We start from the raw sequence: 22,574 nt of genomic DNA on the forward strand, positions 1-22,574 counted from the left end.
ACGTTCCCATCACTTTCTATGGAAAAACATACACATGGTTACATGTGAGTACAATGAACCCCTGCCTGTGTTTCCTGTGATCATCCAGCACACACACTGACTGCGTGGCCTCTAACACCAAAACTGCCCGTCGTATCCCTATTTTAGGCACTCCAGCTTCGGATGTCCGACCGCAAGGATAGCAAAACGGAGTGTATAGTGTAGTAGGTGTTGGTGGGCTGGTAGAACCCCAGAGCAGTATCTAAACTGCCCCTGGAGGAGAATCCCTCTGTTGTTGGGAGACCCCTTGGTAATTAAGGCAGCTTCAGGACCCACAGTCCCTAACCCCCAATTGTGATCCCCTTATACCAATTAAAACAATGCAAATGTAATATCAAACACAGCCAGAGTCAAACATTAATATCACAGCAGTGACATTACTACATCAACAGAGCTTATATCATATTTCAACATCAATCAAAACCGCCTCAACCACAGTAACCAATGTGAAACTATAATATAAGTTTAACTTAAACAGGGTTTCTATTCAATTTCAAATACAAATGATCAACTAATGTCAGCCTTTTCTAGGCAAGGGTGTTCTTACCTCACTCTAAGACCAAGCAGATACCTTCAGAAACCACCAGAGAGACCAGGAGTTGGGTCGAAATGTAAAAAGTACAAACCGGTTTTAACAAAAATAGAGGATTACAAGAATCCTAAAAAATAACAAAGACACCAAGTCAAAATACAAAAGCAACAGGTTCACAAGTCAAATGTCCTAAAGATGTCTCGTTTCTTCTTCTCCATTCTTCTTTATAGTCTTCTTCCTCCTCCCTCTTTGCATCAGGTGGTCTCCCCCTTTCTCTCTTTGAGTCAGAAGGAGGTCATAACTGTTCAACTTTTAATTATTGAACATTCAAAAATGTAAGGTTTAAAAATACAACAAATAAAGACTTATAGTAATGATATATAATTTTAAAGAGAGGGAATATGAACATTTTTCATGAAAGCAGAACACATTGTCAATGTCATGTTTTAGTAAACATTTCAATTTGAAATATGCAAACTTTATACTTTGATTCATTAACTGATCAAAAGTTCAGAATGTTCTATCTAGTTTCACATGTCTGAACAGACAAGATGGAAACATACATCCTTTCCATTCACAGCCAATTTAGCATCTTTTTATCAATGGTAAGCTTAATAGAGGTCGGTGAGGTAAAGGTCAGGTCTGACACGGCCACTGAAACAACAGAACTGTCAACAATACACATAATAAAGGTATTATAGATATTACACATAACTCACTGTTTAATATGTTATAACTCACTGTTTAATATGTACTAACTCACTGTTTAATATGTACTAACTCACTGTTTAATATGTACTAACTCACAGTTTAATATGTTATAACTCACTGTTTAATATGTACTAACTCACTGTCTAATATGTACTAACTCACTGTTTAATATGTACTAACTCACTGTTTAATATGTTATAACTCACTGTTTAATATGTACTAATTCACTGTTTAATATGTACTAACTCACTGTTTAATATGTACTAACTCACTGTTTAATATGTACTAACTCACTGTTTAATATGTTATAACTCACTGTTTAATATGTACTAATTCACTGTTTAATATGTACTAACTCACTGTTTAATATGTTATAACTCACAGTTTAATATGTACTAACTCACTGTTTAATATGTACTAACTCACAGTCCTCAGAATCAGTCACTAGTGTGTTTGTCTTGATTGTATTTATATATAATGTAAGCGGTTTGTTACCTTTCAGCGTGTCAGCCTGTAAATATGGGAGCAAATGAATAATGACATGTTGCTAAAGGCAGAGAATGAATTGAGTATTAGACACAAAGTTTAAAGTGTGTGCTTTTTGTGCCAGCTGTTATTTTGGGTATTATAAAAGTTTCCCCTCATATTATTCAATATCAGACGCACTGAGACAGGCTTGGTCCCAGAATGCATCACTGTGAGTCTGGTCCGGAGCTGGAAAGTGAGCGTAACATTTCCCTCTGGGGTCTATGGGGTCGATGGGGTCTATGGGGTCTATGGGGTCTATGGGGTCTATGGGGTCTATAGGGGTCTATGGGGTCTATGGGGTCTATGGGGTCTATGGGGTCAGGCACTGATCAGATCAGTTCAATGGAGTGGGGACAGATCATTACTAGAGCCAACAGGAAGTGGTTTGGAGCAGCTGGACGCGTCTCTTTGATTCCACATGTGTCTCTGTATGAAAGGAGACATAAAGACTTGTTGGACAGTGGCTTGTAGAAAGATTTTTTCCAAAGTGAGAGAAATGTTTTGATCTCATAATTGATCCTATCCTTTTTCTCCGTAGCTCAAAGCACACCTTGCAGCTCAGACATTTGAGGAGATGAAACGATGTTGTTTTGGAGCGAAAGCCTTCATATTGTAGTTCCTTTTTTTGTTTTTGCAGCTCAAGATCGGCAATAAGAATGAAGTTTGTTTAAAAAATGACCCATCTGAGGACGACATTGACTGTGTGGTGTCCAACGACGGGGTGGCTTCAGACAAAGTGATCTACAATATAATAAAGAGATCAGTTACCCCTCACTCTTCTCTTGTTAACATCAAAACCCAGGCACTGGGTTACTTTTTCATTCAGTTCTTCACTGGTGCTACACAGAATGTGAGTCCTGATCCGATCCCTGTTACACACTGACTGGCTGTCCAGCTGTTTGTACAAAATGAACATTTCAAAGACATTGTGTGGCAAAGACAACTTCAAATCAAAGTTTATTTGTAAAATGTTGGAAGCATTTCCTAATATTTCTCTCTCTGTTCCTGCTTTCAGGTGAATTGGGTATTCTACAATTATGGTTTGCAAGCTGCTTTCCATACATATCATGCCCCTAAGTTTCCTGCTAGTTTAGTAAGTATGACATGAGGCTGTTACCTAACCCTAACCCTTCAGCCTCACCGATGTTTAGAGTTACCATCCCCAGAGAACTGATCCCTGAGAAGACTTCTGTACCCTAACCACCCTGAGAAATGAGAACTGAGGCTGTGTGTGATCCATTATTCCTTTGTATCACTATCAGACATCATTCATATGAATACAGAACCAGCTTTCAGTTCAGCATGGATAGGTGAATGGAGAAGATCAAGTGCAGTCTGTTTGCTCATCTAAGCCTCTCCTTTGAAAACTCTCTTCTTATTTTCACTTCTAAACAGAGATAGGTGTCAGAAATAATGTCATACACAGCCTTAGAGTTTCAGGAAGCAGAAGTCACTCAGCATCATGTGTTAGCATGAAGACACAGAGAGTTCTTATCAGTGACACATGTAGCTGCTAGCATGCAGAGCTAACGGGGGCAGGCTGGACTCACAGCACCAGGGGCTGGTGGTTCTGCTCCTTCCTGCCCTCAAGTGGACAAAGGAGTTCATTCGAAATATCAATCTGGAATAATGAAGGAGCTCACCACTGCTCTCACTGTTACTTCATGTCCTAACATCGGAGGAAATATATCAGAAGTGGCATCTATAGAACACTTTCATTCATGTGTACAGTGTTGAGGTTACCTTTGTTTTCACTGATTGTATTTACTTGTTATTTTAAATGTGTTTTTAAGGTTCAAACATCTGTCCAGGGACTACAGCTGTAAAAGAGCCTCTTGGCTAACTCTGGCACATTTACAGAAATGGTTCTTAGTGTGCAATGTCCCTGTTAAATAAATAATATACATACAAATACATTCTGTTTAATCCTTTACTAGAACATTTCTTCAAAAGTCGGTGGCACAGTGATGGATACCTGGGAGCATCCTGCAGGAACATCTACTCTTCGAGACCTGAGTGGATGCAGAGGCTCAGGTAAGCTGGTCTGGGGGTTCCCAAAGAAAGGGATCCTCTAAGTTAAATGTGATATTAAAACATGTCTGTTGTTTCCCTATCTTAAATTCTGCCTGTAGTTACTGAAGTGTAATATCATTACCTCCATTCTCCTCCAAGGTGGCGCTATAATAGCCGGTTCAGAGATGCCCAACTTAGGGCCCAGCGCAGAGCCCTGCTCTGTTGAACTCTGTTCTCTGTCTGCAGTCCTCTCTAATGACACTGCATGTGGGCCCGAGGAGGTTTGCCAAGCAGACAACACGTAAATATGTGCTCTTTATATCAGGAATAAAGGTCTGACTGATTTGAATAAAGTGTCCCATGTGATCGAACCCTCCATGAGAGTGAGGATATTATCCACCTGAGGATTATTGCAGTTATTGATGAATCTGTTCCTATTTCTATTACCCCTTTCCACCAAAGCAGTTCCAGGGTCAGTTCAGAGCTAGTGCCCGATAGCTCACCAGTCCTTTCATTGTTTCCATGAGCAAAACTGGTTGGTGTTAGGAACCAGAGCACTGCTGAACTGGAACCAAGAACCAGATCTGTGTGGAGGCTGGGTCAGATCACTAGAGCCGTAGAGATACGTTCGCTCTCACGGCCCGTTTTGAGGAGCAGCACGACCCGTTCTCCTGTTGTTTTCATACCAGCTTTCAGGTGTGATCACTACATACTGTAGGCTACACAAGTTTTCATATCAGATCACAAGTGAAATCCTATTGAAAGAACGCCGGTAGAAAACGGAAAATGACTCAATGATAGCAACATGTACTCATACAAAGCATTTATGGTGAATAATTAAAACGCCGTAACCATCTAATGTTCATATCATGTGTTATATATTTTAAATAAGTTTAATTTAGTTTGTTGGCTCTTAATCTGGTTATTGCTTCTTCAGACTGGCTATGCTAACATCATCCATATGATACAGGGAAACGTTTGGCAGTTAACGTCAAACATTGTACATTAAAACTGAACAAAATATGAATCACTGGGGAAATCTGCATCTGTTGCTTTAGTGACAGTCAGCAGTGAATTACTGACTGTCACTAAAGCAACGGTGAATGCCTCTGAATCCTAGTGGGAACAGTTCAACCTGGATCTGAAGAAGAGCACCGAGAGCACAGCTCCAATGCAGCCCGCTATTGTTGTAGTTTTTGCCTAAGCTGGCTTGTCTGGAAAATGCAGGGACGTAAACAGTGCTGTCAAATGAACAGGTCATTGGTCCAACATTGAGAACCAACCGTCCGAACTAACACGGTTCTCATTTCAGTGGAAAGGGGTTTTAAGTCCATCCATTATTGTTTCTGATCAGCTGGAGAATGGTGCAGTCTATAAATCCTAAAGAACGTTCTCCACTTATTTCCCATTGCACTTGTTTGACATGGTGGGCCTCATGACGGACACTTTATGAAAAGAGATCCAGATGGATGCACAGCGTCTCGGTGTGTGTGCAGTGTTCCTATAAAGTGATCCTTTGACCGATCCTCCATGCTTTACACATGTGTAAATCCTCCGAGGCGAGCTCCATCAGTGTTGCGTCCATAAACCAGACCAAACCGCAGATATCCGGGTTGTCCCAAGTAGAGTTGAGCATTACCCATAATGCAACATAATATCACTGTATGGCCTGTTTTATAAAATACTTCAAGATGTTTAGTATTCCACACGTATTTATGAGAGAGATATTATTATATTAGTACGTGTTTCACCGGCTGAATGTAACTTTACTGACCTTTATGTGTCATATTGTGAACTTTGAGAAGGATTCATTTCCTATGAGTTTAGGATGAGTGTAAAGTATGTCTGTCTTTAAAAAGACCCAGACTGTGAGTCCCTCTCCATCTGTTCTTTTACATATCATATTCTATTTACATGTATATAGACTTTTTGCACTACTTTTTTTTTCTTTCTTTTTATTATATATGTTGCATCGTTGGAGGAGCTCAGGTCAGAAGAATGTCATCGCCATTTCTACACTGTAGCTTTGTGCATATGACAATAAAACCTTTGAATTGAATGTTGAATTGAATGTCCATCAGGTGCGCTATTCTTCCAGTGGTGTGCACGGTGACGGGCTCCACGGTGATCGGTTTCCACGGAGCAGTGCACTCTGTCCAGGATCGCTGTGCCTACAGTCTGATGGAGTCTGAAGGCAGCGCCAGCTTCAACCTCATGGCCGCTTTCAGGGAGCGCCGGCGTACAGATGTTCCTCTTCTGGACCACCTGATCCTGTCGCTGCCAGGTGTGACCATGTATCTGGAGCAAGGAGGAAGAGTTCGGGTACGTTAGCACGTTGTAGTTATGGGGGTGTTTGCTCAAGCAATGCTGATCATTTCCTGCTAGGAGTTACTTTGTGGTGGTGTATCACAAACCCTCTGTGTGTGTGTGTGTGTGTGTGTGTGTGTGTGTGTGTGTGTGTGTGTGTGTGTGTGTGTGTGTGTGTGTGTGTGTGTGTGTGTGTGTGTGTGTGTGTGTGTGTGTGTGTGTGTGTGTGTGTGTGTGTGTGTGTGTGTGTGTGTGTAGGTTGGTGGTGAAGCCCTGGTGCTCAGCAGCACAGCTCAGCTGATGCACGGCGTGGAGCTCTCCAAGGACCAGACTGGAGTCACTGCTAAGTTCCCGTCCTCCAACATGACTCTCTTCTTTGATGGCAACAGCGCACATGTGACAGGTACAGAGCAGTACTTCCAATCTGGACTGAATATTACATATTTATTTCTGAATGACAGCTTTAATTCTACCCTCACATCCTCCAGGACTTCCTGAAGCTGTAGAGGGTTTGTGTGGCAGCCTCTCCAACTCCAGGTGGACCACCTCCCCGACTGCAGAGAAGTCCTCTATCAGCCTCCCTGGGTACCGCTCAGTCCGACTGATATGACCTATTTGTCATAATGTGGATTAGGGTTCAGATGTAATGTGATCTTTGTCTCCCTCTAGCTGTGAGATTCAATACCAGGACTCAGTCGACAGCGCCATCAACTGCAACCGCTCCACCGACCAGTAAGAGCTGAGCCATGAACACCCTCGTCTTGTCATGTCATATAAGCAGCGTTGTTTCTGCAAGATCAACCAATGTAACACGGAAAACTCTTCCCTCTGAACAGCTGTAATCTCATGAAGCAGCCTCCCTTCTCCGCCTGTCACGAGCACACCGACCCAGAGCCGTACATCAGCGCCTGCACACACACTCTGTGCAGATACCCGTTAGTGGATGGGGTCGACTGCCACTTTTTGGAGGCTTACGCCAAGACCTGCAGCCTGGAAGCCAACGTGACCCTGGAGGACTGGAGGTCAACTTCTGGCTGCTGTAAGATTCTCTATTTCCATTCGAGGATATTGCACTGGAACTCGTGCAGTCAAGCAGACATATTTGATCAAATGTATCCTAAAAGTAACCAGAAGCCAAGGCTCCCTAATAAATGGGAAAATAGTAAAGGAGCAGATAAATGAATGAAGTTAATTTAAAAGTAAATCATTGTGTGTGTGTGTGTGTGTGTGTGTGTGTGTGTGTGTGTATGTGTGTGTGTGTGTGTGTGTGTGTGTGTGTGTGTGTGTGTGTGTGTGTGTGTTGTGTGTGTGTGTGTGTGTGTGTGTGTGTGTGTGTGTGTGTGTGTGTGTGTGTGTGTGTGTGTGTGTTGTGTGTGTGTGTGTGTGTGTGTGTGTGTGTGTGTGTGCAGCCCCCCCCCCTCTCTGTCAGCAGCCCTGCAGTGATCATGAGTTCTGTGGAGAGGAGCACGGTTCGACCCGTTGCTTCTGTCGGGCTCTGTTCGCCTCCAAGTACAAAGCCACCAAGTCTTTAGGTACGGAGCATATCACACCGTTTCCTCTGCTTGCACTGGTCTGAATTAGGGATTTGGTTATTTACCACCAGCCTGCTGCTAACAGCTGTTTTGATGCTGAGCTCTGCCAGAAATAACATGTTGTTTAGTGTGGAATTAGAAACAGCTTTCATTATAGTGCCAAATACATTCTGTCAGTAACTCCACTACCCGTTATAGTCCATGTTGAAGTGCCGGTGTGTCGTTGAAGTGTCGGTGTGTCGTTGAAGTGTCGGTGTGTCGTTGAAGTGTCGGTGTGTCGTTGAAGTGTCGTTGTGTTGCAGGCGATCCCACAGTCTGCAGGCAGAACTCGGCCTCTGTGGTTCTGGCTGGATGTCTGCTGGACGACAAACGCATCGACTTCTCCACCTTACAGCTCAAAGACCCCAGCTGCAAGGGCCACATGGACCCCCAGAGCCACCTGGTGACCTTCAGGTTCAACAACAGCGCCCCCTGCGGGACGGAGGTCATGGTGCGTGGTTATCACTTCCTCTAGACTCATGGCGGGTTATCTTCAGAGCGTTTTTGGGCAAACGAGAAGCATTTAAAGCTGCTTTAACTGAGTCCTGTTCAGTTGGTTATTGACACCTGCAGCACTCAGAAGAGCTGGAAGGTTGTTCTGCCTCTTTATGATCGATGGAAGGGAAGGCACAGGCTTCAGTCACCCTGTTTAACTTGAATTAAATACTGGGAGAGCATCTCCTCTAGTTCCCTTTATTGATTATAGACCATGTGATTTATGACCTGGATGGTTTGGACTGTGAACTCCAACACTGACCGTTCTCTGCCAGGATGGAACCGTCAGCAGTGAGCACTGGAATAAAGTGGCCGTTAAATGAACTCATTTTCTGTCACATTGCAGAGAAACAACAGCCAGATCGTCTACAAGAACTCCATCATGTTCTCGAACAGCTCATCAGGCGGAGTCATCACCCGCAGAGACCAGTTCCAGATCGACTTCTCCTGCAAGTACACACAGCCAGGGGTCAGGAGTGTGTACTTCAGGATCAAAGAGAGGTGAGCGTCACCTGGTCCTTAACCTGTTAAGCCCGAGAGACCCCGGTACCGGGGCATTGCCTCAACATCTTGCAGGAAACAGTGTCTGAGGGCATGTTCATTTAATAAAACTATGAATGTTTTATATCCATGTAACGGGAAGAAACTCATCTAACTGATCATTTAAAAAAAAAATTCAAAAGAAAACCCACAATGCTAACACTGAGCCTCTGAATTAGCAACGAGCGAAAAATGCTAACACCTTACTGCACCGAAAATCACTCACAAAATCTTATTATTTATCATTTCACCACATCCAACACATCGTTTCACATCGTGAGGTGACACAGAATCTAACGACACCGACATTACCACTGAATTATATGTATTTGTGACGTTATAAGCAAAAACGGACATCAAAACAGGTGACGCTAGGTAGCTAAAAATGCTAACATTTTTACCTTGGCTCTGTAGTCTCTCCAAAGTGGTCTTCAATGGCATTAAAACGATAAAAACGCTGCTGAAGTTAATCCATAGGTTAATCTAATGTGTCTGTGTCCCTTTGAAATGATATCTGATAATCCATAAGCATTAAAACTGCTTTTCCGTTTCCAGATGTCAAAGCTAGAGATAGGTCCACTCTGATGGAAAATTACATGCGCGAAGCCCCCACCTCTTCTCTTCACAATGTGTGTGTGGGGGACTCCCCCTTCGATTCTATTGGCTCTAACGGTCAGAAAGAGGTGTCAACCACCAAAATTGAGCAAGGGGGGCCAGAGATATGGAAAATCTACCCAAATGACCCCAGAAGTGGTTTCTTTTTGCTAAATCTCTCTAAAAAGGTCAAATGTCACTTGTTTTGCATCAATCTTGATACAGGGTACTTATTATATGTTGTACTTTGGATTCCTAATGCTTTTAGTCTACTAACCCATCATCCAAGGGTAGTTTTCACTATAAGTAAAAAAGAATTTTTGGACGGACACTATAATTTACAGTTTTTTACTATGTAAAATCTGAATTTTCTTTGAAATAAAAAACATCTATATTGATTCTGACTTTTCTACATCCAACTCACAGGTTTATCATTACTTTGAGAAAAAAGATTATTAATTTAACCCTTTTAGAAGGGAAGATATGGTCGTTTGTTCTGGGAATGTCATTTTCGAGCCTGAGACCTGAAAAACAGGCTCAGGGCTTAACAGGTTAATGTACCACAGATCCAAGCGTCACATTGATAAACTGTGTGTGTGTGTGTGTGTGTGTGTGTGTGTGTGTGTGTGTGTGTGTGTGTGTGTGTGTGTGTGTGTGTGTGTGTGTGTGTGTGTGTGTGTGTGTGTGTGTGTGTGTGTGTGTGTGCAGCTCTGTGGTGCAGCACATCGTATCTGGAGAGTGGAACTACACTCTGACGATGAGCTCCTTCAGCGACGCCGGCCTCCTGCAGCCGGTCGGCCCGAACACGGAGATCCTGCTGAACCAGAAGGTCTGGCTGCAGCTGGAGGCGGTGGGGCTGGACGCCAACATGGTCACCATGGTGACAGACTCCTGCTGGGCAACCAATCAGGCATCACCTGACGGTAATCTGCGATATGACCTCATCATCAACGGGTGAGGAAACAAACTCTGACTGTTAGAACAAAATAAACTCTGACTGTTAGAACAAAATAAACTCTGACTGTTAGAACAAAATAAACTCTGACTGTTAGAACAAAATAAACTCTGACTGTTCGAACAAAATAAACTCTGAGACTTCATCTTGTGTATTTCCTGTCTCCGAGCAGATGTCCGAACCCTGCTGATGATACGGTGCAAATGCAGGGAAACGGACAGGGAACGTCCAGCGTTTTCTCCTTCAACATGTTCGAGTTCTCTGGAGGAAGCAGTGAAATCTACCTGCACTGCAAACTGGAGCTGTGCCCCACACAGGGCCAGGCCTGCACTCCGGTACACACAGAGTACTAATACACAGAGTAGACAGAGTACTAATACACAGAGTACTAACACACAGAGTACACTAATACACAGAGTACTAATACACAGAGTACTAATACACAGAGTACTAACACACAGAGTACTAATACACAGAGTACTAATACACAGAGTACTAATACACAGAGTACACAGAGTACTAATACACAGAGTACTAATACACAGAGTACACAGAGTACTAATACACAGAGTACACAGAGTACTAATACACAGAGTACACATACACAGAGTACTAATACACAGAGTACACAGAGTACTAATACACAGAGTACTAATACACAGAGTACTAACACACAGAGTACTAACACACAGATTACTAATACACAGAGTACTAACACACAGAGTACTAATACACAAAGTACTAACACACAGAGTACTAACACACAGAGTACTAACACACAGATTACTAATACACAGAGTACTAACACACAGAGTACTAATACACAAAGTACTAACACACAGAGTACTAACACACAGAGTACTAATACACAAAGTACTAACACACAGAGTACTAACACACAGAGTACTAATACACCTGTGTGAAGATAGATTAAACACAGAGTACTTACACACAGAGTAAAGCTAACTTCCTGTCTGTGAAGCTAACTTCCTGTCTGTGAAGCTAACTTCCTGTCTGTGAAGCTAACTTCCTGTCTGTGTACAGAGCTGTGGGGGGGCAGCTCGCAGGAGGCACAGATCTGCTAAATACTCTGATGGGAACGCGGCCCTCATCACTATGGGATGGAGTAACTGAAGAGCTTTGCATGGTAGGCAGCACCTTCATTTGTTCTTCCTAACGAGTTCCTTGATTAACACAATGTTTAACGAGTTCCTTGATGAACACGATGTTTAACGAGTTCCTTGATTAACACGATGTTTAACGAGTTCCTTGATTAACACGATGTTTAACGAGTTCCTTGATTAACACAATGTTTAACGAGTTCCTTGATGAACACAATGTTTAACGAGTTCCTTGATTAACACAATGTTTAACGAGTTCCTTGATGAACACAATGTTTAACGAGTTCCTTGATTAATACGATGTTTAACGAGTTCCTTGATGAACACGATGTTTAACGAGTTCCTTGATGAACACGATGTTTAACGAGTTCCTTGATGAACACGATGTTTAACGAGTTCCTTGATTAACACAAAGCAGCAAAGTATAAACCATGACTCAGCAGTGTCTCTGTGTTCTCAGCTGATTCCTGACGGTGGAAATGAAGGTCTTGTTGCTGTGAAACTGAGCCGGCACATTATCTGAGATTATTCCTGAGGACTCCAGTTATTCTGAGTGTTAACTTCTTTATGATGTGGGGGAAATAATGAAAAGGGGTTCTTTTACTATGTGCACTAGTATATATATATATAATTTCTTCTTTAATATACTGTCTGTTTGTAAATGTGCACAGCCTGAAAGCTACCTGAGTGTTAAAGAAGGGAAACAGGAAGTGAATGAGAACTGAAATGTGGATGACTACCCAGGAAGAGGATCAGATCAGATGTAATTCCTCAGAGCACGCTGTTGTACTTTTATTATGATTTCATTACTATGAGCAAAACATGCATTACTTTATTTAGTCCAATGATAATAAGATTGAGATATGTAACATCTTTAGGGGAATAATAGAAGTGAAGCATACAGCAGCATTACGCAACAACATCCCCTCCAATGAAACACACAGGATCAGCTGATACGAGGAACTCCTACACAACACAAGTCATTCAGTGAAAGATCACCTCTCTGCCATTAGACCCAGATTAGATGAGACGTATTACCTGTCACTGCTGGCAACATCAGGACATATACGAGTACTGCTCAGATCAAATGACGGTATAGCCAAACATCGATGTATTATTTACAATGATCCCAATCCACAGCAACATGGTCTAAAACTCTACGCTCATTTGATATATTTGTTTTTCCAAGAATAAAATGAAGCGCAGATCAAAAATGAAAACACGAAGAAGCACAAAACGTCTTAACTTGAGACGTTGTGAGTTTTAAAGAAGTGAATTATTATCAGACTGAAGTCATTCCCAATGGAGAGGTTGTTGCACGCTGTTGTACCTTTACTAGGGTTGTATTACTATGAGCCAAACATACTTTACTTTATTTAGTAATACATGGATTATATTTAGAAATGTAACATCTTAATATGTGTCCGATGAAGAAAAGTGATCAGAAAAGGGTTTTATTAGGATAATTTTATTACTATACGCAGAAAGGTTAGGGTTAGTCCACCAAGTGATGTGACGTATGAATACCATTCAGTCATTGAGCAATTATATCTATAAATGTAACAATTAGATTTAGAAATGTAACACCTTTAGTGAAATAACAGAAGTGTCTAATGAAGGGTTTAGAGGGGTTCACTGGTATATATATATGTATATATATATAATTTATTCTTTAATATACTGTCTTCTTTTAAATGTGCACAGCCTGAAAGCTACCTGAGTGTTAAAGAAGGGAAACAGGAAGTGAATGAGAACTGAAATGTGGATGACTACCCAGGAAGAGGATCAGATCAGATGTAATTCCTCATAGCACGCTGTTGTACCTTTATTGTGATTTTATTACTAATGGAACCAAAAACAATTAATAAAGTGAGTGGGAAAAAGAAACATGAGTCTCAGTCGTTTAGTCATTGAGTGTGCGCGTGTGTGTGTGTGTGTGTGTGTGTGTGTGTGTGTGTGTGTGTGTGTGTGTGTGTGTGTGTGTGTGTGTGGTGTGTGTGTGTGTGTGTGTGTGTGTGTGTGTGTGTGTGTGTGTGTCTGTGTGTTAATGTTTGATCAGCACTGCCTATTTTTTATTCGAGTTTGGGAAGATTCCGCTTGAAGTTAAGCACAAAATGGCATCCGTCTGTTGTAAAAACGATCTCAAAGCTAGACAGTGCACTAAAATACATTTCTGCAAACTTTTGAGTAGAGAAATAAACAGGACAGTAACAGAATCTTGAATAATGTTTGATCAGCACTGCCTATTTTTTTAGTTTGATCCGAGTTTGGGAAGATTCCGCTTGAAGTTAAGCACAAAATGGCGTCCGTCTGTTGTAAGGCCAGAAATAAACAGTTGTAGAGCCGATGAAAGGGAGTCAGAGGCGGTGTGTTCAGTATGGAACTCCACACTTTATTATCCATTAGACAGAAGACAAGGTAAGTAACATCTGCTTGTTGCTACTCAAGCTAGCATGAATGACACCAAACCCGGTACCCTCACTAACGGGTCCGGGTTGCAACACAATAATCCCAACGGTGAATTATGTCCCATAACGTGTCACCACACAGTACAGTAACAGAATATTGATTTGTGTTTGATCAAGACTGCATATTTTACCAGTTAAAATACGTTTTTTTCAGCCTTGGTTGAGAAAAAGGACACCATATGATGGCTGTATGTTCAGAAACTTTCAAAACCAGAAGCACATACATTTTGTGTCAGTTATTTATAATTTGTAACATTGTAAGCATGTTTTTAATAAGCAGAAAAGCTCTTATAACATGAACGGCATGGTGGTTTTAGTTAACGTTAGCTACCTTTGCTATTAGCTAACATTAAGATTAGCCTGCCAAGAGTTTTAGCTATATTGACCTTATAAACCAACACATTCTCACTCCCAACTCGCCTCTGTTGTCAGGGTCCCTGTCGTCACTTTCCAACGCAAAGGGGGGCCCTTTAGCGTCGAGTTTCAACTATCAGGGAGTCCCATTGACTTGCATAGAGCTCCCTGAACGTTGGTAATAGACGAGTTGGGATCGCGGCGAAATGCTCTCCGCAGATCCATTCTCAGAGCGTTTATCAACCTTTTTCTAACTCAATATCAAGCCACACTTATTGTGTTTACTTCTTTATTTTAATTGAATAATGTCTGACTTTTGTTGCCATCATTTAGGGGGAGAGTAGGGGCTCAGAAAACTGAAATCTGTATTGTTTCATAGTTTTTTCCTTCTAATTTTGTATTCTTTTCTAAACCACACACTGTTATTTACTCAACAATAAGACACAATTATTCTTGGATATTTGTTTGATTCTATAATGTCGGACTTTTGGAGTCCGTCAGGACCGAGGGTCGGAGCAGCTCATAGTAGTTGCTTAAAGTGGACCTATCATGGTATATTTAAATGATATATTGTAGGGCCATACCTATATAAGGTATATTTATACGTTTCTGTTTTCAAAATACCAAACAGATCATGCATTATAGCCATGCCTCATTTCGCTCAATTTGCACTTTTTTTTTAGCTCTGCTCTGCAAGGGCAGATTCAGTGAGAACAGCACCATCTACCGGCCTGGCATATGTACTACAGCGTCTCCAGCGCTTTCGAACGGCAATGGCCGTGGCTGTCTCCTCCTGATTGGTGGAGTTGGGCCAATAGCCGTAGCGCCACTGTCCTGACGTCAGGACAGTGTTCAAATCTGGATCAGTTTTTATCAGATCCGTTGCAGCCCCTTTTTTAGAGATTTGGGTATGGAGGAAAATAGAGAGGGTTGTGTTTTCTGACACTTGGTGAGTTCCCTGGAACACCGGGGACACATATTCATGTATAAAAGACATACAAAAGTACATTTTGCATGATAGGTCCCCTTTAAGATAATTTTATACCCGGAAGTAAGTATTCTCTCCGCTTTGCTCAAACCCCGTGATTAGTCCTCAAGCTCTGTGATTGGATGTTTGAGTGGCAGTGCGCCGAGGGTTACGCCGAGCGTCAAACAGCACTTTGAAATGGGATGGAACCACGGCAGACTATCCAAAACTGGATTCGGATGGGTCCACCACCCCCCTCCCCCACCCCGTCCCCAGAACTACACATGCTGGCTATTGTGTGTTTCGCAACATGTTCTATGGCACGTCTCTACTGGGAATTGTAGTTTTAAAAGACGTTTTCGTATTTCCCATAATAAGAAGTTGCCGGTATTAAACTGTGTACATCCCTGGACGTTTAGGGGATAGGAAACACTCACATTTAAAACATATAATTAATAAATGGGTGAAAATTGCTTGTGTCCATAATGGGCAGCATTACTATATACCCACATGACAGCTAAGGTCAGAAGAGCTTTATTTAACAGCTGGTCTTATGTCTGTGACCCCTCCTGTTAATTGATAAGCCTGAAACATGCACTTGTCAAGGTTCAGAGGCAAATTTTGCAAATATGGCAGTAGCCATCGATCATCTTAAGATAAGGTATACTTTATTGATCCCAAGTTGGAAATGTTTTCGTTACAGCAGCATGTGTAACAGTTGTAACTAGAGAATGCAATTCCTGAAGAAATTGCTAGTGGGAATGCTTTATGCTGAAAAGTAATGTGAGTAGTTATACATATGCCCCTTCCATCACATTAGTATGCATAAAAAGTGACAGGTCACATCCCCCCACTACTTATGCAAATGACCTCCTTTGATATGCTAATGAGCCCCTTTGTCCGAGGTGTTATCGCGTGTAATAATAATAATAATACATTTTATTTTTAGGCGCCTTTCATGACACCCAAGGACACCGTACAATTCGTTAAAAAATAAATAAAACGCTAATAGGCAACAAAACATGATAAAAACACAAACAGGAAATCATGGAGGAGACAGTCAAGTGGACACAAATGAAACATATAATGGGGAGCACTACAGTGAGTAGGCAGATCTGAACAGGTGGGTTTTTAATTGGGATTTGAATGTGGTGATTTTGTCTGACTGTCGGATGTGCGGGGGGAGGGAGTTCCAGAGTCTGGGAGCAGTGCAGCTAAAAGCCCGAGCACCCATGGTGACAAGGCGTGGGGTGGGGACGGTTAGCAGACCAGCAGAGGAGGAGCGGAGGGAGCGAGAGGGGGTGTACTCCTGAAGAAGGTCCGCCAGATAGGGGGGGGGGGGCAGGTTATGTAGGGCTTTGTAAGTGAGCAGTAGGTTTTTGAAGTTAATGCGGGATTGAACAGGGAGCCAGTGGAGTTGGATGAGGATGGGGGTGATGTGTTCTGAGGCCTTGGTGCCGGTGATGATCCGGGCTGCAGAGTTCTGTATGATTTGTAGTTTGTTGATTGAGCTTGGTGGGTATGCCTGAGAGGATGGCGTTACAGTAAGTCGATGCGGGACGTGACAAATGCATTGACCAGGATTTCAGTGTTTGATTGAGAAAGGGATGGGCGGAGTCTGGAGATGTTGCGTATGTGGAAGAAGGCAGTCCGGGTGATGTTATTTATGTGAGGTGAAAATGAGAGGGAGCTGTCCAGGATGACACCAAGGCTCTTAACTTGGCCAGAGAAGGGGATGGAGTAGCCATCAATGATGAGGTTGGAGGCAGGGGAGGATGAGGTTTTGGAGAGGGTGCTTTTGGTGCCAACCAGCAGGGCTTCGGTTTTGCTGCCATTGAGTTTTAGGAAGTTCCTACTCATCCAGTTCCTGATGTCCTGGAGGCAGTTGGTGAGAGAGGTTGGGGGGAGGGCAGTGTTGGGTTTGCTGGAAATGTAGACCTGTGTATCATCGGCGTAACAGTGGAAATGGACATTATGATGACGGAGGATAGTGCCAAGGGGGAGTAGGTAGATAATAAACAGGAGTGGACCCAATACTGACCCCTGAGGAACACCATGTGAGACAGTGGAGCAGCTTGACCGGTGGGTGCTGAGACGGACATATTGTTTTCTGTCTGTGAGGTAGGAAGAAAACCATGAGAGTGCAGTACCAGTGATCCCAATGTCTGCCAAGCGTTTGATAAGCAGTGGGTGCGAGATGGTGTCAAAGGCAGCTGTAAGGTCAAGGAGGATTAGGATGGTGAGTAGTCCAGAGTCAGCTGCGGAGGAGGTCGTTGGTGATTTTTACCAGCGCTGTTTCGGTGCTGTGCTTTGAGCGGAAACCCGATTGGAAGGGTTCATGAAGGTTGTTTTTGTCCAGGTGTTGTTGAAGTTGGTCAGCAACCACTCTTTCAAGGGTTTGTGTAGGTGTGATATCCTTTGATGTGAGGGGTGAGGTGTTGTAACATATGATATACGTGTGATATATAGTGATTTTTATCAAAATACAACATGCAACTAATACATTATACAATATAGGGCTTGAGGATATTTGGCATGTCATGCATAAAACCGGTGTCATCTTTCCTGAAACTGACGTACTGTCCATTTTACAAACAAGTTATTTTTCTGCTTCTTCACCCTCTGAATGTTCCTCCCCGTCCCTCTTCCTTCAGCCATCACAACAACAATCAAGTCAGATCTGTCAAATTAAACACCTCTTCCCAAAGCGTGACTTCCCTATTGAGGGGGTAGGGCAGTAGGGCCTAACCCGATTGGCCAAATATACTAACATGGCAGAACGTATGGTATGTTTGAAAAAGACTAACCATCTATCCAGTTCAAGCTGTCTTTAAGATGTGACATCGCGCTCTGACTTTTTCCCGTAAAAGCGTGACAAACTATTACTTATTATTAAATTTGACCTCTTGCTGCTTGGTTGAAAATGATAGATGAAAAATAACTTTTTAAAAAGAGTCAAACAGCGAGGGACATTATACGGGTGAAAGAAACTCTCATTTCTACAGATGACTCCCCCCCACTCAACGCAATAAGTCCCAACCCACTCAGCAAATCATCCAAAACTAAGGACCCCACTAAGACGAACAGATTTTCTTTAACCTGTTAAGCCCTGAGCCTGTTTTTCAGCTTTCAGGCTCGAAAATGCCACTAACACAACAAAGACTATATCTTCACTTCTAAAAGGGGTAAATTAATAATATTTTTTCTCAAAGCAAGGTTACATCTGTGAGTTGGATGTAGAAGTGTCAGAAATCAATATAGATGTTTTTATTTTTAAATAAATTCATATGGAACATAGTAAAAACATGTAAATTCTATCTCCGCCTAAATAAAACCCATTACAGATAGTGAAAACCACCCTTGGATGATGGGTTAGTAGACTAAAAGCTTTAGGAATCCAAAGTACAACATATAATAAGTACCCTGTATCAAGATTGATGCAAAACAAGATAGATTTGACCTTTTTAGAGAGATTTAGAAAAATAATAACATTTCAGAAGCAAGCTGCTCCCTGAAAGTATTCTGTGTGTGTGGCTTTGTCCTGCTGGGGTCACTCGTCATCTTGTGCAGCTCCTTGTGGAGAATGAAGCTGTTCACCACGGCAATGTCCACAAAATGGTAAAAAAAAGTCTTGTACCATTTCATAGTTTTGTGGAGAACGCTGTAGTACCCGATCAAAGCGTCAGACACATCCACGCCACCCATGCTTCGGTTGTAGTCCAACACATGCGTCAGGAACGGGAACAGTCTGCCACACACCAGCCTGTTTCACTTTCCGCTGGAACCGTCTGACCGCTGAAGGCCTCGTGCACTGTGGAGCACATGGTCACTTCACGGCTGTCCATCCACTTTATGAACAGGAGTTTGCCTTCCCTTAATACCTCTTAGGTGCCTTACAAAACATGGACGTCCAGCTCTCGGGAGCGTCGGAGTGGTGGCGGTCACCCTAAGTGACAGACCTAAAGTATCCGGGATTCAGGCATCTTCCCTGGCTTGTACATTTTTGGTGATGCGCCCTGGAGATATCAGACTATTTTAAACAACTTTTCCCCGCCTTTCAAACACTTATTCCGAGGGTTTTAGCCAGTCATTTTGCACGAAATCATTTAACATTGACGGTCTCCTGAAAAAGCACATATTCTGTGCATTTTCAGGAGAGCGTCTATGTTAAATGATTTCGTGCAAAATGACTGTCTAAAACTCTCTTCCAGACATTTAAAAATACTTTCCCCCCGACCATTTAAACATTATTTCTGGCTTGTAAAGTGCAGTTATGCGCCCTGGAGATATTGCACTATTTACAAAATGTAGCACTCTGTTTATTTCACACCTCCAGGAGAGACCAGGGGGAAATCACCTCTCTCTGCCCCCTCACAGAGCCCCAAGGACGGACTAATTACCTCCAGCATGTCCCCATAACAGTGGGACTCTGTTTCTTTCACAGCTCCAGCAGAGACCAGGGGGAAATCACCTCTCTCTGCCCCGCTCACAGAGCCCCAAGGACGGACTAATTACCTCCAGCATGGGCCCCTAACAGTGGGACTCTGCACCTCCAGCAGAGACCAGGGGGAAATCAACCTCTTTTTGCCCGCTCACAAGAGCACCGAAGGACGGACTAGAGACCTCCAGCACCAGTCCCTAACAGGGGGACTCTGTTTATTTCACACCTCCAGGGCGGAGACCGGGAAAATCACCTCTCTCTGCCCGCTCACAGAGCCCAAGGACGGACTAATTACCTCCAGCATGGGCCCCTAACAGTGGGACTCCGCACCTCCAGCAGAGACCAAGGGGGAAATCACCTCTCTCTGCCCCCTCACAGAGCCCCAAGGACGGACTAATTACCTCCAGCATGTCCCCATAACAGTGGGACTCTGTTCTTTCACAGCTCCAGCAGAGACCAGGGGAAAATCACCTCTCTCTGCCCCTCACAGAGCCCCAAGGACGGACTAATTACCTCCAGCATGTCCCCATAACAGTGGGACTCTGTTTCTTTCACAGCTCCAGCAGAGACCAGGGGGAAATCACCTCTCTCTGCCCGCTCACAGAGCCCCAAGGGACGGACTAATTACCGTCCAGCATGGGCCCCTAACAGTGGGACTCTGCACCTCCAGCAGAGACCAGGGGGAAATCACCTCTCTCTGCCCCTCACAGAGCCCCAAGGACGGACTAATTACCTCCAGCATGTCCCCAAACAGTGGGACTCTGTTTCTTTCACAGCTCCAGCAGAGACCAGGGGAAAATCACCTCTCTCTGCCCCCTCACAGAGCCCCAAGGACGGACTAATTACCTCCAGCATGTCCCCATAACAGTGGGACTCTGTTACTTTCACAGCTTCAGCAAGGGCAGACCAGGGGGAAATCACCTCTCTCTGCCCGCATCACAGAGCCCCAAGGACGGACTAATTAACCGATCCAGCATGGGCCCCTACAGTGGGACTTCTGCACCTCCCCCCCCAGCAGAGACCAGGGGGAAATCACCTCTTTTGCCCCGCTCACAGTAGCACCGAAGGACGGACTGAGAGACCGGGGGTCCAAGCACCAGTCCCCTACATGGGGGACTCTGTTTATTTCACACCTCCTCCAGGGCGGAGACCGGGGTGAAAAATCACCCTCTCTGCTTTCCCGCTCACAGAGCCCCAAGGACGGACTAATTACCTCCAGCATTGGGCCCCTAACAGTGGGACTCTGCACCTCCAGCAGAGACCAGGGGGAAATCACCTCTCTCTGCCCCCCTCACAGAGCCCCAAGGACGGACTAATTACCTCCAGCATGTCCCCATAACAGTGGGACTCTGTTTCTTTCACAGCTCCAGCAGAGACCAGGGGAAAATCACCTCTCTCTGCCCCCTCACAGAGCCCCAAGGACGGACTAATTACCTCCAGCATGTCCCCATAACAGTGGGACTCTGTTTCTTTCACAGCTCCAGCAGAGACCAGGGGGAAATCACCTCTCTCTGCCCGCTCACAGAGCCCCAAGGACGGACTAATTACCTCCAGCATGGGCCCCCTAACAGTGGGACTCTGCACCTCCAGCAGAGACCAGGGGGAAATCACCTCTTTTTGCCCGCTCACAGAGCACCGAAGGACGGACTAGAGACCTCCAGCACCAGTCCCCTAACAGGGGGACTCTGTTTATTTCACACCTCCAGGGCGGAGACCGGGAAAATCACCTCTCATTGCCCGCTCACAGAGCCCGAAGGACGGACTAATTACCTCCAGCATGGGCCCCTAACAGTGGGACTCTGCACCTCCAGCAGAGACCAGGGGGAAATCACCTCTTTTTTGCCCGCTCACAGAGCCCCAAGGACGGACTAATACCTCCAGCATGGGCCCCCTAACAGTGGGACCTCCATAACCTTGCACACCCTGAGTCCCCGGGCCCCCCACAGTTAAGCACTCCCCCACGGACTAAACACAGGTATTCACACCCACCAGAACCTCGTGCCCCTGGTGACCTTACAAGGGGGTGGTTTTATGGTGCTTCTGTGTCCGCCCATCAGCATCCATATTGGGCCTTCTTCACGGCATCACCCCCCCTTCTGTGGAGGGTATTCTCGTGCCCCTGGTGACCTTACAAGGGGGTGGTTTTATGGTGCTTCTGTGTCCGCCCATCAGCATCCATATTCGGGCCTTCTTCACGGCATCACCCCCCCTTCTGGCTGGAGGGTATTCTCGTGCCCCTGGTGACCTTACAAGGGGGTGGTTTTATGGTGCTTCTGTGTCCGCCCATCAGCATCCATATTCGGCTTTCTTCACGGCATCACCCCCCCTTCTGGGCTGGAGGTTCAAACACTTTAACTTTTGTTCACCCTCCTCTGGCTTACACCTCCTCCGCCAACACTTGAGCGCTCATCACAGGGTTCAGCACCAAGGAGAGTGCCTCCCCGGTGCTGATGGAAAGTGGCACTTTTTCTGCCCCTGGTAACCATCAAGGTTATTGTTTTTTTTTTTTTTTTTATTTTATTTGAACAAAAAACACAGTTGACAGTACAGAGAGGCTAAAACATAAACTATTTACACGTACTACTGCTACTATAAACAGTACTACTAAATTTCTTAACCTACGTTTTAAAGTGCAGTTATGCGCCCTGGAGGTGTTGCACTATTAACAAAATGTATGCCCAGGATTCTGGCACCTTTCCTGGCTTGTAAAGTGCAGTTTATGCGCCCTGGAGATATTGTACTATTTACAAAATGTATACACAGGATTATAATAATAATTATATACACGGTATACATATTCACAATGTTTAGCGGGATTCAGGGGACCAAATTAGGCGTCTAATTCTTACGGTGCACCAGGGCAAACAGGTTGAGTCCACGGCCCCTGCCCCATCATCAGGAGTGTCAACCAGCCCCGGTCCCGACTTCATTGGCCTCT

At 44.0% G+C, this 22,574-nt stretch overlaps 1 protein-coding gene across 1 annotated transcript; it reads left to right on the top strand.

Moving 5' to 3' along the window:
* The first annotated feature begins 3,777 nt into the window (after positions 1 to 3,777).
* Positions 3,778 to 13,239, top strand: LOC117476179 (uromodulin-like). The gene is made up of 14 exons (XM_034122551.1): positions 3,778 to 3,844; positions 4,070 to 4,124; positions 5,905 to 6,145; positions 6,389 to 6,533; positions 6,619 to 6,715; positions 6,800 to 6,862; positions 6,967 to 7,169; positions 7,540 to 7,662; positions 7,965 to 8,152; positions 8,543 to 8,697; positions 10,039 to 10,284; positions 10,458 to 10,620; positions 11,330 to 11,432; positions 11,867 to 13,239. Exons 1-13 carry the CDS (start codon positions 3,778 to 3,780, stop codon positions 11,417 to 11,419), a joined length of 1,836 nt encoding a protein of 611 aa, XP_033978442.1. The 3' UTR covers positions 11,420 to 11,432; positions 11,867 to 13,239.
* Positions 13,240 to 22,574: the final 9,335 nt, after the last annotated feature.

This window comes from Trematomus bernacchii, unplaced genomic scaffold (genome assembly GCF_902827165.1).
Source record: "Trematomus bernacchii unplaced genomic scaffold, fTreBer1.1, whole genome shotgun sequence".
NCBI classification, from domain to species: Eukaryota; Metazoa; Chordata; class Actinopteri; order Perciformes; family Nototheniidae; genus Trematomus; species Trematomus bernacchii.

Excerpts from the sequence above, each read along its gene's own strand:
- LOC117476179 (XM_034122551.1), top strand. The coding sequence starts at position 3,778 with ATGGATACCTGGGAGCATCCTGCAGGAACATCTACTCTTCGAGACCTG. Across the intron at positions 7,663-7,964 it reads CAAAGCCACCAAGTCTTTAG|GCGATCCCACAGTCTGCAGG; the intron begins GTACGGAGCATA and ends GTTGTGTTGCAG. Across the intron at positions 8,698-10,038 it reads TACTTCAGGATCAAAGAGAG|CTCTGTGGTGCAGCACATCG; the intron begins GTGAGCGTCACC and ends GTGTGTGTGCAG.